The sequence below is a fragment of the Zeus faber genome, assembly GCF_960531495.2.
Source record: "Zeus faber genome assembly, chromosome: 12".
Taxonomy (NCBI): Eukaryota; Metazoa; Chordata; class Actinopteri; order Zeiformes; family Zeidae; genus Zeus; species Zeus faber.
In genome coordinates this window covers 22016404-22029210 of record NC_137196.1, presented here as the reverse complement: position 1 = coordinate 22029210, position 12807 = coordinate 22016404, and the positions used below count along the sequence as shown (strand labels likewise).

Sequence of the window (12807 nt, the reverse complement as noted above, 5' to 3'; positions counted from 1 at the left end):
TGCAGAGAGAAAGGACAAAAACAGTCAGGACAAACAGGAGGAGGAGTGAGGAGGGTACTGCAGTGTGGTGGATGTGGACAGGGCAGACCACGCCTGGTCAGCTTCCCTAACGAGGACAGGACCGATGGGGAAAACCTGACACGCGGAGACATTGTAGGAGTTCACCGCCTCCGGAGGATGGCGCTAGTGCAACGTTTCGGATGCAAGCGGCCGTGGAACCACAAAGAAGATAGAAGAAGACGAAGAGGAAGAAGAAGAAGGAGGAGAACTTCCCGGCGTGCACCGCGGTGCTCCCCGGCTCCTGGTTGATGCCAGTCTGCTGAGCAGCGGGCGCGGGACGCAGGCGCACATCGACACAGGTAAGTTTAATAAGATGGTCGTGCGTGGTTTGTTTGGGGTTTTTTTTCTTCAGTTTGCTTCTCTCAACGTGCATCGTCAGCCAAAACAAACGATGTGAACGGCGGTGAGGGGAAGGAACAACTAGCCAGCCTCCCATCAAGTTGGCAAGTCAAGCTAACCCAACCCGGCGCAGTTTGTTAGTGGGGACGCAAGCTGGTACGTTATGTCTGGGTCTGGGTCTGTTTCTGGTTCTGGTTCTGGCTCGAGTTAAATCTCACCATCTACTATCAGTAATACATTTTTTAATTTAAGAAAATACATTCCTATAACCTTACATGTATTAAATGAATGAAGTATCTAACTATTTATCTATAGTATGTAGAAGACTTGATATGTAAGCATTACTGAACAAAGATTAAAGCTAATGTTCTTCCTCTTCCTCTTCTTCTTCTTATAATATTATTATTAGGAGTCCAGCCCACTATTGGTGTTGTTAGAGGAAAATTCTCTTGAATTTTGAAAGCTAAAACTGTTTGACACAGGACGGCATAAGCTACGAACACCGTTTACTTGTTGTTTCAACCGGTATGTCACCGACGTCGCGTGGTTGATGTTTCATCCGATTCGATCCACGTACGGAGCAGATATTGGTGAAAAACCGACCAAATTTGACCCCAAGTATTCAGCTGGTGGCGCTTCACCGACATCCCACTTATGCGTCAACAAAATGAACGAGATGGGATTTACAGTAAGAGGCTTCATGATGTTGTACTATTTACTATAAATTTGGAGGTTCTCGTTCAGAATGTCTATTGCACCGTGTGCAAGCTCTGTAGTGGTTAGAGGTTACAAACTATATATTATTTCCCTGTGTATTTATGTACATTCTTACCTGGTAGATGTCTGTGGATCTGTTGGATTGATATTTTATCTCTTTTGTCCCCATTACTTTGCCGGGTTAATGAAAAATATGTAAAAAAAAAAAAAAATTTAAAAATTGTCCACAAAAGCAGGTGACCACGTCAAGTTGAGTACGCTTGACTGTGAAGTGATGCGTTAAAGATCCAGCGAGCTGTCGGAAAAATAGAAGTCATGCAATGCTAATTACTCACAGAAATACCACAACGTTTTTCGTATTTCATGGAAACGTAACTTGTTAAAAATGTAATTCAACTCAAATGTCACCACTAAAATTACAGGGTGACCCAGTAATGATCATAATTCTTAAAACACAGATCTCCCGGAATATTTAAACTGAACACCAGAAGAGAAACATGCAGACGTAAGTCCATGTTGATTGCTCCAGACGCAAGTCCACAATGTTTATCTTTGTAACTGTATTGCTGCCTGGAGATATATTTATTATTATTACTATTAGTCTTATAAGTGTAATGGACTGTAATCAGCTTGAAGCTAACTTTGTGTTGGCCTACATCAGGTTTATACAGCTGGAAGCCCTGGTCCAAATATCAATGTCGTTGGTACCTTGAATAAGATAATTTAGCGATAAACCTAAAAACATGTACAACCTTAAATCCCCTCCAATAAAACAAGGCAGTTTTCCCTGTGGTCCCACCCATTGCGATCTCAACCAATCACAATTTGCTCACTAACTTTCTGTTAAACTACTGTACATTTAGATAGTCTGCCATATTAGTGTATGCAGCATGTACCATTTGGCTTTCACACAGGAGCAAGTGGGAAAACATGATATGTTGGTAACAAAATTTTCTTGTTTATAGTTGGGTTAATTAATGTCAGAAATACCTGATGGCTGGAAGTCAAAAAACAAAACATACCTATGCAGAAACTGGACAAAACAATATGAGTGAATATCCACAAATAAAGTTGTGATAAGATTGGCACTGTGAACTTCCCTTTTCTGTTTAATGTTTTTTCATAATATATTACCGTACAGCATGGGATACCAAGCCCAAATCCTTCATCCTAAAAGTATGACTCAGCTAAATCTCTCCACCTTCAATTTAATCTCTACAGGTACCGGTGCACTACAGGTAACTTTACTGATACCATGCTTTCCTATAGCACCATGGTTGGAAAATTATGGAGGGACAAATGTCGGTTTTGGTTTGTGGATTTTTATTATTCATGCCACACCTGGACTGATAAACACATTTCGGAAATGCATTAAATGTGTGTCTGCAAGTGGAGAAGGTGTAGATATAGCAATCACTGTGGTGAGTGGATGGCAAAGATGGTTACTTTGTTTGTTTCAGTTCTTGAGTGTTACAATGGAGCCATCGGGAAGCACAACGACAGTGACACCGCCGACGGACAACCACGCCTTAAGCCCCACGGGTAACTGTTTCCCGTGCGAGCTCAACGACAAGGCCAGACTACGCCGGTTCCTATGCTATGGCTCAGAGGGCGACTCATACACCGCCAGAGACGAGTGCCGGCCCAGCATAGAGGGTACTGGGGCTCTGCTCGCCATGCTCCAGGAGGGCCGGGGTGGAGAGGTGGTGGAGGAGATCAGAAAGTTTGTTAAAGATGGTCATGCGGCCGGGCCTCACCCGTTGCTTTTCGCCCTGGCTCTGTGCTCCCAGCACTCCGAGCTGAAAACCAGGCAAGCGGCTTTCAAAGCACTGAGGGAAGTCTGCCGCGACCCTGCTCACCTCTTCGACTTCATCCAGTACAAGAAGGAACTGAGGGAGGGGATGAAGTGTGGGATATGGGGGCGGGCGCTGAGGAAAGCCGTGTCGGATTGGTACAATGAGCAGGACGCCATGAGTCTGGCTCGGACTGTTACTAAATGTAAACAGAGAGCAGGCTGGTCCCACCAGGATCTGCTGAGGCTCTCTCACACCAAGCCAGCTGATGACAGTGAGTTTATCCAGCATTCCTTTCTTAGATGTTAAGTTCTATTTTGGGCTGGGTGCCATGTCTTTTACAATTATATATATTTTTTATACTGTTGTCATGTTTTTATTTTATTTATTTTTTTTATCAAGTAAAACTCAGAATTGTAGGTACTAGATAGTAGTGCCATTAAGTACCATGAAGAGTGGAAATCAAATGGGAATTAAATCAAATGGAGAATTTAATAGGCCTCATACATACATGGTATTATTCGATTTTGGAGGGGGGGGGAAATCCAAATAATGCAGTTATAATACTCGTAAATGGATTTACGAGTTTACAAAACGATTTACAAAACGATTTACAAAACATCAATATTTTGCTGTGAAATACAAAGTTTTGCCCATTTTGTTTAAGCATTTTGATATTGAATTAATATAAATCAACCTTTGATGTGACCAGTGTGTACATTTCTTTGTGCTTTCAGCAACCGCATTGATCAGTAAATACGTAACAAAAGGGTGGAAGGAAGTACAGACGACATATGCTAACAAGGAAAACACAGAGGAGGTGGTCAAAGTGCTCGCCTATCTGGAGGCGGTAGAGACGGTCAAACATAGCTGTGACGAAGCCGAGGTCATCCACCTAATAGAGGAACACCGATTGGAGATGGAGCAACTTCTGACGGAGCACTTGAAGTCAAAGCAAGTGAGTCATGCCTTAAATGCGCATTCAGCGATCAGCCTTTGTTTGGGTGGGGGAAAAAGTTTTTATTACATATTATACTACGTCAATTATAAATAGTCAACCAGCCACTACTGATATAAACCCCTAGAATACAGTTGATAAATTCCTGTTTTTTTGGGGGGGTTTTTTTTTTTGTTTTTTTTTTGTCCTGCAGGTATGGAGAGTTTTGCTGAAGGACATGCCTCTTGGATCCATGATGAAGTTCTTGGGTAAGATGACCGCTGACAACATTTTGGAGAGAGGAAGTTCAGACGTTACAGAAGTCTGTGACCGACTCAGAAACGAGGCGGAGCTGAAGAAGGTAAGCCTCGGCTCATCCGTTTGGAGGTGGATGTGTGTCGCCCGCTTTTGTGATCCCCTTGGACACAGCTTGAAGGTTTTGTGCTTGTCTTTGAATCCCAGAGTAAGGTCCATCCTTTTGACATCTTCTTGGCCACCGAAAACTACAAAATGGGTTTCAGCCCCCGGTGCAAAACAACATGGGTGCCGCACGGCACCATCCTCCATGCCTTGGACTCAGCGTTTTATGGGTCGATTAAGGTACAAAATGTGATTCTCGCAACTTTTGACAAATAACAACAAAAAGCATTTTACCAACAAGCAACTTCTTTCTCTCCTTTTGGTCCTTGTGTATAGAATCTGGAGCCTGTGGGGAAGCGGTTTGTCGTGGCGGTGGACATCAGCACATCGCTGACCAGTGTAGTCGCAGGGACATTGGTCAGCACTCCCACTGCTGTGGCGGCCATCGCTCTGGTGAGGCAACACTCGTACTAGATCATCCATCATGCTTTTATTTAACTGGGTCGGGATTTCGAGGGGGCTGGAAATGGGCGCATGGCGCGGGAAAGGAGACACTCTGCGTGGGACGCCAGTCCGTGGCACACATTCACACTATTGGACAGTTTAGACTCCAATGCAAACATACTCCACACAGACAGATTTCCATGATGGGGTCACCCGCGAACCATCAGATTCTTTGAACGGCTCTTTTTTTTTTTTTGTTTTTGTTTTTTACAGGCAGATATGTATGTATGTATATGCATGCTATTTGTTTAGGTTGCCGTCTCCTACTGCCGGCAAATGTTTTCCTCCTCCATTTAAGAGAACAACGATGCTCCTCCCTCGCTGGGAGGAGCCTCACCTGAAAAAGAGTGCACCCACCATGATGTCAGGTTCACAAAGCGAAGGCACACACGCACTGCTCTTTAGCGTAATGGTGTTACTTTTTGATTTTATTTTATTTTTTAATATACATTTATTTAAAGAGTTTTGCATTTATATGAACATGGAACACATATGGACTAAACTCAAACAGGTATTAGCCCCGCATTGTGCCCGCCCCTGGCGCCTACCTCCCTTGGGACCAAGAGCACACTCAAAAGAAAAGAACAATGAAATCAGGCAAATTACAAAACAATAAATTAGGGAAGATTAGTCAAATGTAAAGAAATGTAGGTATATTTAGGGGAAAAAAAAGGGTCCAATGCAGCGTTTCCGTTATGTGGTAAAATCTCTCCGATCATAATGTCCAGTGTAAAAAAAAAAAATTCCCTCCAAGCACAATTTGAATTAGTACTGGGTGGATCATTCCGATATAAAAAAAATAATAATAATAAAATAACAATTCCACAGATCTGTTCATTTCTGCGCTCGGCAAGTTGCAACGGGAAGCCAATCGGTTTGGACGAACGCTGATCTGAAAGCTTCACCTCTGACCAATCACGTTTGTCAATATAGAAATAAGCCCCGCCCCCTCCCTCTTGGACAGGTTGCACTTGTAAACACCGTAGACACACACGCAGAGACGGGGCCGCAGCGTCTAGAACTCTGAGGAGAAACAGTAAGATGATGTCGTTGGGACACATACAATAGTTTGGCGGAATTTTAGTTCCAACCCAAAGCAGACGGTAAAAAACTACTGCGTAAAATATGTCGACAGGATTCCACCACAAACGTGGTGGGGTTGTTGTTGTATTTATTTATTTATTTATTTAGACCTACTTGCCATATTTATTCTGATTTGATCAAAACGTTATTTAATGAACTGTTAAATTAAGTGGCTCTCAAGTGGCACTTGTTACTTTATTTTTCACGAACGGAAATTATTTGATTTCAATTAGTTCGTAAATTGTACTTATTTATTTTTAAAATGGCTTAACTGACGGCACTTATTTTATTTTGAATATTGAATAAAACATATTTAACATCTACATGCCTTGATGGTGTCATTCTCTATATAGCCTGCTTATCAATTGTTTTTAAACTCAATAAACACCGCTCAATATTTTACCAGAATCTCTCCCATTTGCCCAGGAAATTGAAATCTTCCAGGACACGTTGACCGCCACCATGTTTTTCTAACGCAAACTCTGGTCTAATGTATAAACATTAACTATAGTAGCAATAAGCTAAATAGGAAAACCATCAGTCAGGTAGTATGGTGTATCAGAGTCCCTTTACATAATTGATAAACAGCGAACATACCAGAGTAAACTTGTTATAGGACCCATTCAATGTATGTCTTATTTTCTCAAGGTGGAGCAAGGACAACACTTCCTGTATCCATCTTTTGAAGGGGTGCTTGTTTGATTTCCAATTCAGAATTGGAAATCAAACAAACACTATCCAATTCAGATAATTGGTCTGCGTGTTATGAGGCTACTAAATGCTAATGCTTTCTTTTGCGCATCTGTGGCGTGAATTTCCATTGGTATTACTCCAAAGGTGGAGGAGAGCAGGTGGGGTTCAAGAGGTGTATTACGTAGAACACTACGTACGACCGGAAATGTAATGGGGAGGGACGGGACCAAAGCATGTGGCCTAACCAAACTGGCTTACTGCATTTAGGGCAGGTGGGGTTAACAGATCGGTATATTTTAGCTATTCTGTCATTAGAGTGATGTGTTCTGTGGAACCTTGAGTTGAATTAACCCGTGTCTTATACAAATAGAGGAATTATAGCAGAGATTAAATTTACCTAGACATCCTCAGAGATTACCATTTTGAGGTTGCGTTCCCAGGCTTCCTATATTTTAGTCCTTGTTGACGGATTAATATTTTGGATAATATTATATGTTAAGCCCCTGTTAAATGGATTAAAGTGTAATAGTTCATATGTGGAATCTTTATTTGGAGGTTTGGGGTCGGTAGGGAAATGTTTGGAAGCAAAGCTGCGAGCTTGAAGATATCTGAAAAAGTGTCATTTTGGGATATCATTTACCTTATCTGCATTCTAACATCTCCCCAATGCACATACTGTAAATCAGACAGGTGCTGCATTCTCCTTAAAATGTTTATTTTAAATGTTAGAAAAAAAATGTGCTAATGAATCAAAATAAAGGCAAACTGATAAATACTAACATATAAAGATATCACCCCCCCCCCCCAAAAAAAATACAACAAATAAAATAAGGCCATTGCACATAATTTATAAAAAAAAAAAAAAATGACAGCTTGGGGGCCCCATACAATCGCATAGTCTGCATACAGCAAGAAATGGTCCTAATGGAAATTTAATTGTTTGTGAAATTGGGTCCACATTTTAATGGAATTAAACATTACAGGGTTGGAAATAATCGTAGTATTAGTGCATGCTGACAATGAAGCAGATACTAGGGAGATTGGGGAGATTGATGTCTGTGAGGTGAGTTCCACTGTTTCCCAGACAGGCCCATCTTTATCAGGAAATGCAGTGACCCAAGATGTCAGTTTGGAGATATTTGCTGCCCAGTAATAATGAAGAGAAGGAGGGAGACCCAGCCCTCCTTCAGATTTACGTCTTTCCAGCTAGATCTTCTTCATTCGAGGGGTCGACTGCTTCCATACAAAAGTAGAAATACTTTTCTCTAATTTAACAGATTGTTTTGGGAGCCGGACAGGGAGTGCGCCGAGGATATTACTTTGATAAAACTTTGAGGGTTTTATTTCAAAAAGTTATTTTAGTGGAAAAACACCTATACCTATTCTGCACAAAAATAACTCACTGTAGTACTTTTCTTTTTTTTTTATTATTATTATAAAATAGATGAATATTAACTAAATCCAAAACACATACTTATCATATTTTCACTTGTTATTTATGTCATTTGCTAATATGCAGATGTTACAATCCCCCTCAAGGAGCGAATCTGTTGATGCATTCTGTGGATTCCTGACATTCCCTCTGCAATGCAGTCATCTCCTGAGGCCACAAGCCCGCTAGGAAATGTTGTCAGTCAGCCCATTGGAATTCTGATGCTGGCCTCCGCCACGCGAACCGTTGCATGTGAAAATTCTGCATGTGTTGATTGTGGTTTGTTTATATCCTCCTCCTCCTCTTCAGAAGAAGAGGCTCCCCACTGTAAGTGAAACATAACAACGACAAGGGATTGACAAAATGACACAATTAAATCAACAAAATGGGAATAACCGTTTGGGTACGACGCAAACACAGAAGAACTCTGAACCCGCAGAAAAGTGGAGCTTGAAAGATAGCGCCCACATGCATCCCTGAGATGCACAAACCAAACCCCAGACATGCAAGATGGCCCCGTGCATCCCAAAACACACAACTCATCTCCACACGCAAGTGCGAAATGCACCCTCAGATGCAAAACACAGGTCGCCAACCTGTTGTGTTGTTTTTGTTTACGTTATCAACTGAGTTACGTGTTTATCGGTAACCTTTTTTTTTTTTTGTGGCGTTATGACACATTCTTCATTGTGACTTTGTTTAACTTGAAGGTTATTTCAAGGACGGAGGTTGACACGCAGGTCCTGGTGTACTCTGGAGGAGCTGTTGTTCCGTGCACCTTTCCCCGTGAGATGTCCCTCTATGATGCAGTATCTGAATTGATTAAGGTGGGGCATGGTGCAGTGTCATTTACTGACGAATGGATGACATTTCCGCGTCTACTTAGAGCAATGAGCTTTATGACAGAAAAAAAAAAAATAAATTCAATTAATTACTGCTGACCAATGGCCTGATTGACAATTATGAGTGAGCGTATTGGTACAAGGTGTCAATGACCCCTGTTTTCATGACATCCCTCATTGTGTTCTAGACCCCTGGTGGTGGGACTGACTGTTCTCTCCCCATCACATGGGCCACAGAGAATGGGAAGGCGGTGGATGTGTTCATTGTATTGACCAACAAACCGATCTGGGCCTGCAACGCAGTTCCAGAGGAAACTCTAAGGCAGCACAGAGAAGTGTGTGTGTGTGTGTGTGTGTGTGTGTGTGTGTGTGTGTGTGTAAAATTGTGTAGTCTTCGGCATAAGCGCTCACTGTTATTTTTGCATTTTCAAATGTACAATAGCCAAAAATGTTAATAAATTGAATACATAAACACAAAGCAGCCCAAAAATTGCATCCGTTTATGTAGCATATAGCATAAGGCTCTGTTCCACAGAGCATTTTTTGTGAAAATAATTTGCCCATAAATGTATGAGGATTGATTCCATGTGTTTATATATTGAATTATGCACAGGGAGTCCAGTTAATCGACAGCGTTTTAAAACCGCTTTAACTGAGATGCATTCACATGTGCTTGTAATAGACAAAATATTGAATCCATTAAATACCTTTTGTGTTTTCCTCTCTTTTCACGATAGAAATCCGGAACCTTTTCTAAGCTGGTGATGTGGAGTTTGACTTCCATCGGACACACCGTTGCCGATAGAGAAGATGTTGGTTTGCTGAATATTTGTGGCTTTGACACCGCAGCCCTGAACATCATTCGTAACTTGGCCCAGGATCTCATCTAATCTGATAGGGTATATGATTAAAAGGACGGTCTGCCATGTTGGTAGAGTTTTGAAAGAATGTTAAAAAAAATCCACAAACCAACTCACTAGGCATGTAGAGACCACTAAAACGGCACTAATCCAAAATATGTTGAGTCAACTGACAAGTTTGTCCAGCAGGCTGGACCACACTCTGGAAATTTAAATGTGATCCATATATTCACCGATCCGCCACAACATTAAAATGTGCCCAATATTGTGTAGGTCGCCCTTGTGCCACCAAAACAGCTCTGCCCTGTCGAGGCATGGACTCCACAAGACCTCTGAACAGGTCTGGTTGGTGCCACATGCTGTGGAACAGGATCTGGCACCAAGACGTTAGCAGCAGATCCTTTAAGTCCTGTAAGTTGCGCGGTGGGGCCCCCATGGATCGGGCTTGCTGTTCCAGCACAACCGACATATGCTGGATCTTATTGAGATCTAGGTAATTTGGAGGCCAAGTCAACACCTTGAACTCTTTACCATGTTCCTCGAACCATTCCCGAACAATTTTGGCAGTTTTGCAGGGCGGCATTATCCCGCTCAAAGTGGCCACTCCCATCACGGAATACTGTTGCCATGAAGGGGTGTACTTGGTCTGCAACAATGTTTAGGTAGGTGGTACATGTCAAAGGTACATCCACATGGATGCCAGGACCCAAGGTTTCCCAGCACAACAGTGCGCAGAGCATCACACTGCCTCCGCCATCTTGCCTTCTTCCCATGGTGCATCCCAGTGCCATCTCTTCCTCGGGTAAACGAGGAACACACACCCAGCCATTCATCAGACCAGGCCACCTTCTTCCATTGCTCCATGGTGTGGTTCAGTATGGGCACTCTGACAGTTCTGAGGCTACACAGCAAGCTGTGATGCACTGTGTGTTCCGACACCTTTATCATAGCGGCATAAACTTTTTCACCAATCTGTGCTACAGCAGCTCTTCTGTTGGATCAGACCAGGCGGGCTGTCCTTGGCTCTCCACTTGCATCAATGAGCCTTGGGCCCCCATGACCCTCTTGCCGGTTCGCCGGTTGTCCTTCCTTGGACCACTTTTGGTAGTTACTAACCACTCCACAAGACCTGTGGTTTTGGAGATGCTCTGACCCAGCCGTCTAGCCATCACAATTTGGTCCTTTTTCAAAGTGGCTCAGATCCTTACGCTTGATCAGTTTCCCTGCTTCCAACACAGCAACTTCAAGAACTGACTGTTCACTAGCTTCCTAATATATCCCACCCCTTGGAACGGGATGATCAATGTTATTCACTTCACCTGTCAGTGGTTTGTTGGTTAATGTTGTGGCTGATTAGTGTATAATCCTCTTAAATGTGGTGTTTCAGTGGTTCTTACTGGTGGAGAAAATGGCTCTCTAAAACAAATTTGACGAAGAACTGGTGTGTCAATGAGCGACCAGGTTATAGCTGGATGTTTATCCAGATGAGATTTCATGTCATTTCTGTTGTAATTTAAGGTATGTTATGGTGAGCTATATGAACGTAGAGGCCTTTCAAACTGCTCATAGTCTCTCATTTTGGTTTGGAGGAGCATCGATATGAAGTAGTACATATTAACGGAGTGGTTTTGAAACACAGTTACACATGATGGAAGATAAAAAGTTGTATTCTGTTAAAGAAGATAAACCTTATTTAAAAAAAAAAAAAAAAAACAGTTTTCCATGACTGATGCTGCTAGTACAATATATATTTTTTCCAATAGCAATGTTATTTGTGATGCGAAAACTAATGTAGAACATTTCTACCTTTCCAGCATAACATGTAGATACATCTGAATGTACTCTTTTGTAATATGTTTAAAACTTTGAGAGTTTGAAAGTGCTATGCTTTATATTTCCCCAAGTACCTAATATGCATTGCTGTATTTTTAAGGGAAAACTTGTTTATAATTGAGGGGGGCTCCTTGTCCAATTGCTAAGTAACTATTGTTATTCCTCACACCATTTACGCAAGCATTCCTCATGTCTGGTCATTCCATTACAATAGGGAGCAAAACTAAAGCACGACTTGGTTACTGTGAGGGATCCTTCCATGATACTAAATTACAATTGTGTGTTTTTATGTTTTTTCTTTTCCCCAGAGGTTTCAATTAAGCCTTGGCTGTTGGGCTTTTTTGTTTTGTTTTGTTTTTTTTAACAGAGGTCAAATTCCCTGTAAAGAGAAAATATTTCAATTAGATGATATGAAGTACTACATAAAGAACCCAAAGAGTGTGTGAGTGTGACCCAATGCAATTTCAGAAAATCTTCTATAAAGAGTTTTAAACGTAGAACGTAGAACCAAGCCAATTAGGTTCAACTTTGTCACTAGCAGAGTACAGGTGCAGAACCAATGAAATGCAGTTGACATCGAACCAGAAGTGCAAAAGAAGCATTTAAATACCAAAGTGCTATTTGAGTACAGTGTTTCTGTGCAGTTATGTAGGCAAAGGAGATGTATTATGTACAACAGGGTAAGGTTATAAATACAGGTTAGTCAGGAGGTGTGTGTGTGTGTGTGTGTGTGTGTGTGTGTGTGTGTGTGTGTGTGTGTGTGTGTGTGTGTGTGTGTGTGTGTGTGTGTGTGTGTGTGTGTGTGTGTGTGTGTGTGGTTTGCTCAGGTTATGGAATATAAAATATGCCAATAATTATAGACATTATTTTAAAAGTGAAGGAACTACAATTCCCATAAACCACCGCGAATGATACCTTTCCAACGACTTTCGCCCTAACGGTAGTTCGGTGCGCTTCGTTTTGAGCGCAACCTTTGTCGTTATTACGGTGTTTATGTTGTCGTTCGTAGTGTTGTCGTCATGGTTGCGCGGTGGCGAACGTAAAGCAAACCGTCGTAGGGTTGATCGGTGGCGGCGGAACGCAACCAACTAGCCGGGTGTGACGCTGCCGTCGCTATCTGAACCGGGAGTGACGTTAGTGGGCGCGGTAAACATTTCCAGGGCAACGGCGAGCTCCACCAATCAGACGCCGCTGTCACCCCTGAGCATTGTGGGTAGTGTAGTACTTCACCACCGCGAATAAAACATGTGTTTTTATTTTACAACAGGGTTAATGTCATGCGGACGTGTGGCTCCTACAGGAGTACATACCGTCGTTACAACACCTCGTAGCTCGTGGTAAGTCTACCATGCAT

General features: G+C 42.1%; 1 protein-coding gene across 2 annotated transcripts; it reads left to right on the top strand.

The window, feature by feature from the left end:
- Nucleotides 1-298: 298 nt before the first annotated feature.
- Nucleotides 299-11862, top strand: ro60 (Ro60, Y RNA binding protein). 2 transcript variants are annotated; one of them, XM_080010791.1, is made up of 9 exons: nt 299-359; nt 2577-3183; nt 3647-3867; nt 4061-4207; nt 4309-4446; nt 4543-4659; nt 8629-8745; nt 8949-9095; nt 9498-11862. In XM_080010791.1, exons 2-9 carry the CDS (start codon nt 2592-2594, stop codon nt 9648-9650), a joined length of 1632 nt encoding a protein of 543 aa, XP_079866917.1. In that variant the 5' UTR covers nt 299-359; nt 2577-2591; the 3' UTR covers nt 9651-11862. The 2 variants fall into 2 exon arrangements, with proteins under 2 accessions (XP_079866917.1, XP_079866916.1); XM_080010790.1 differs by lacking the exon at nt 299-359 and adding an exon at nt 426-555.
- The last annotated feature ends 945 nt before the right edge of the window (nt 11863-12807 follow it).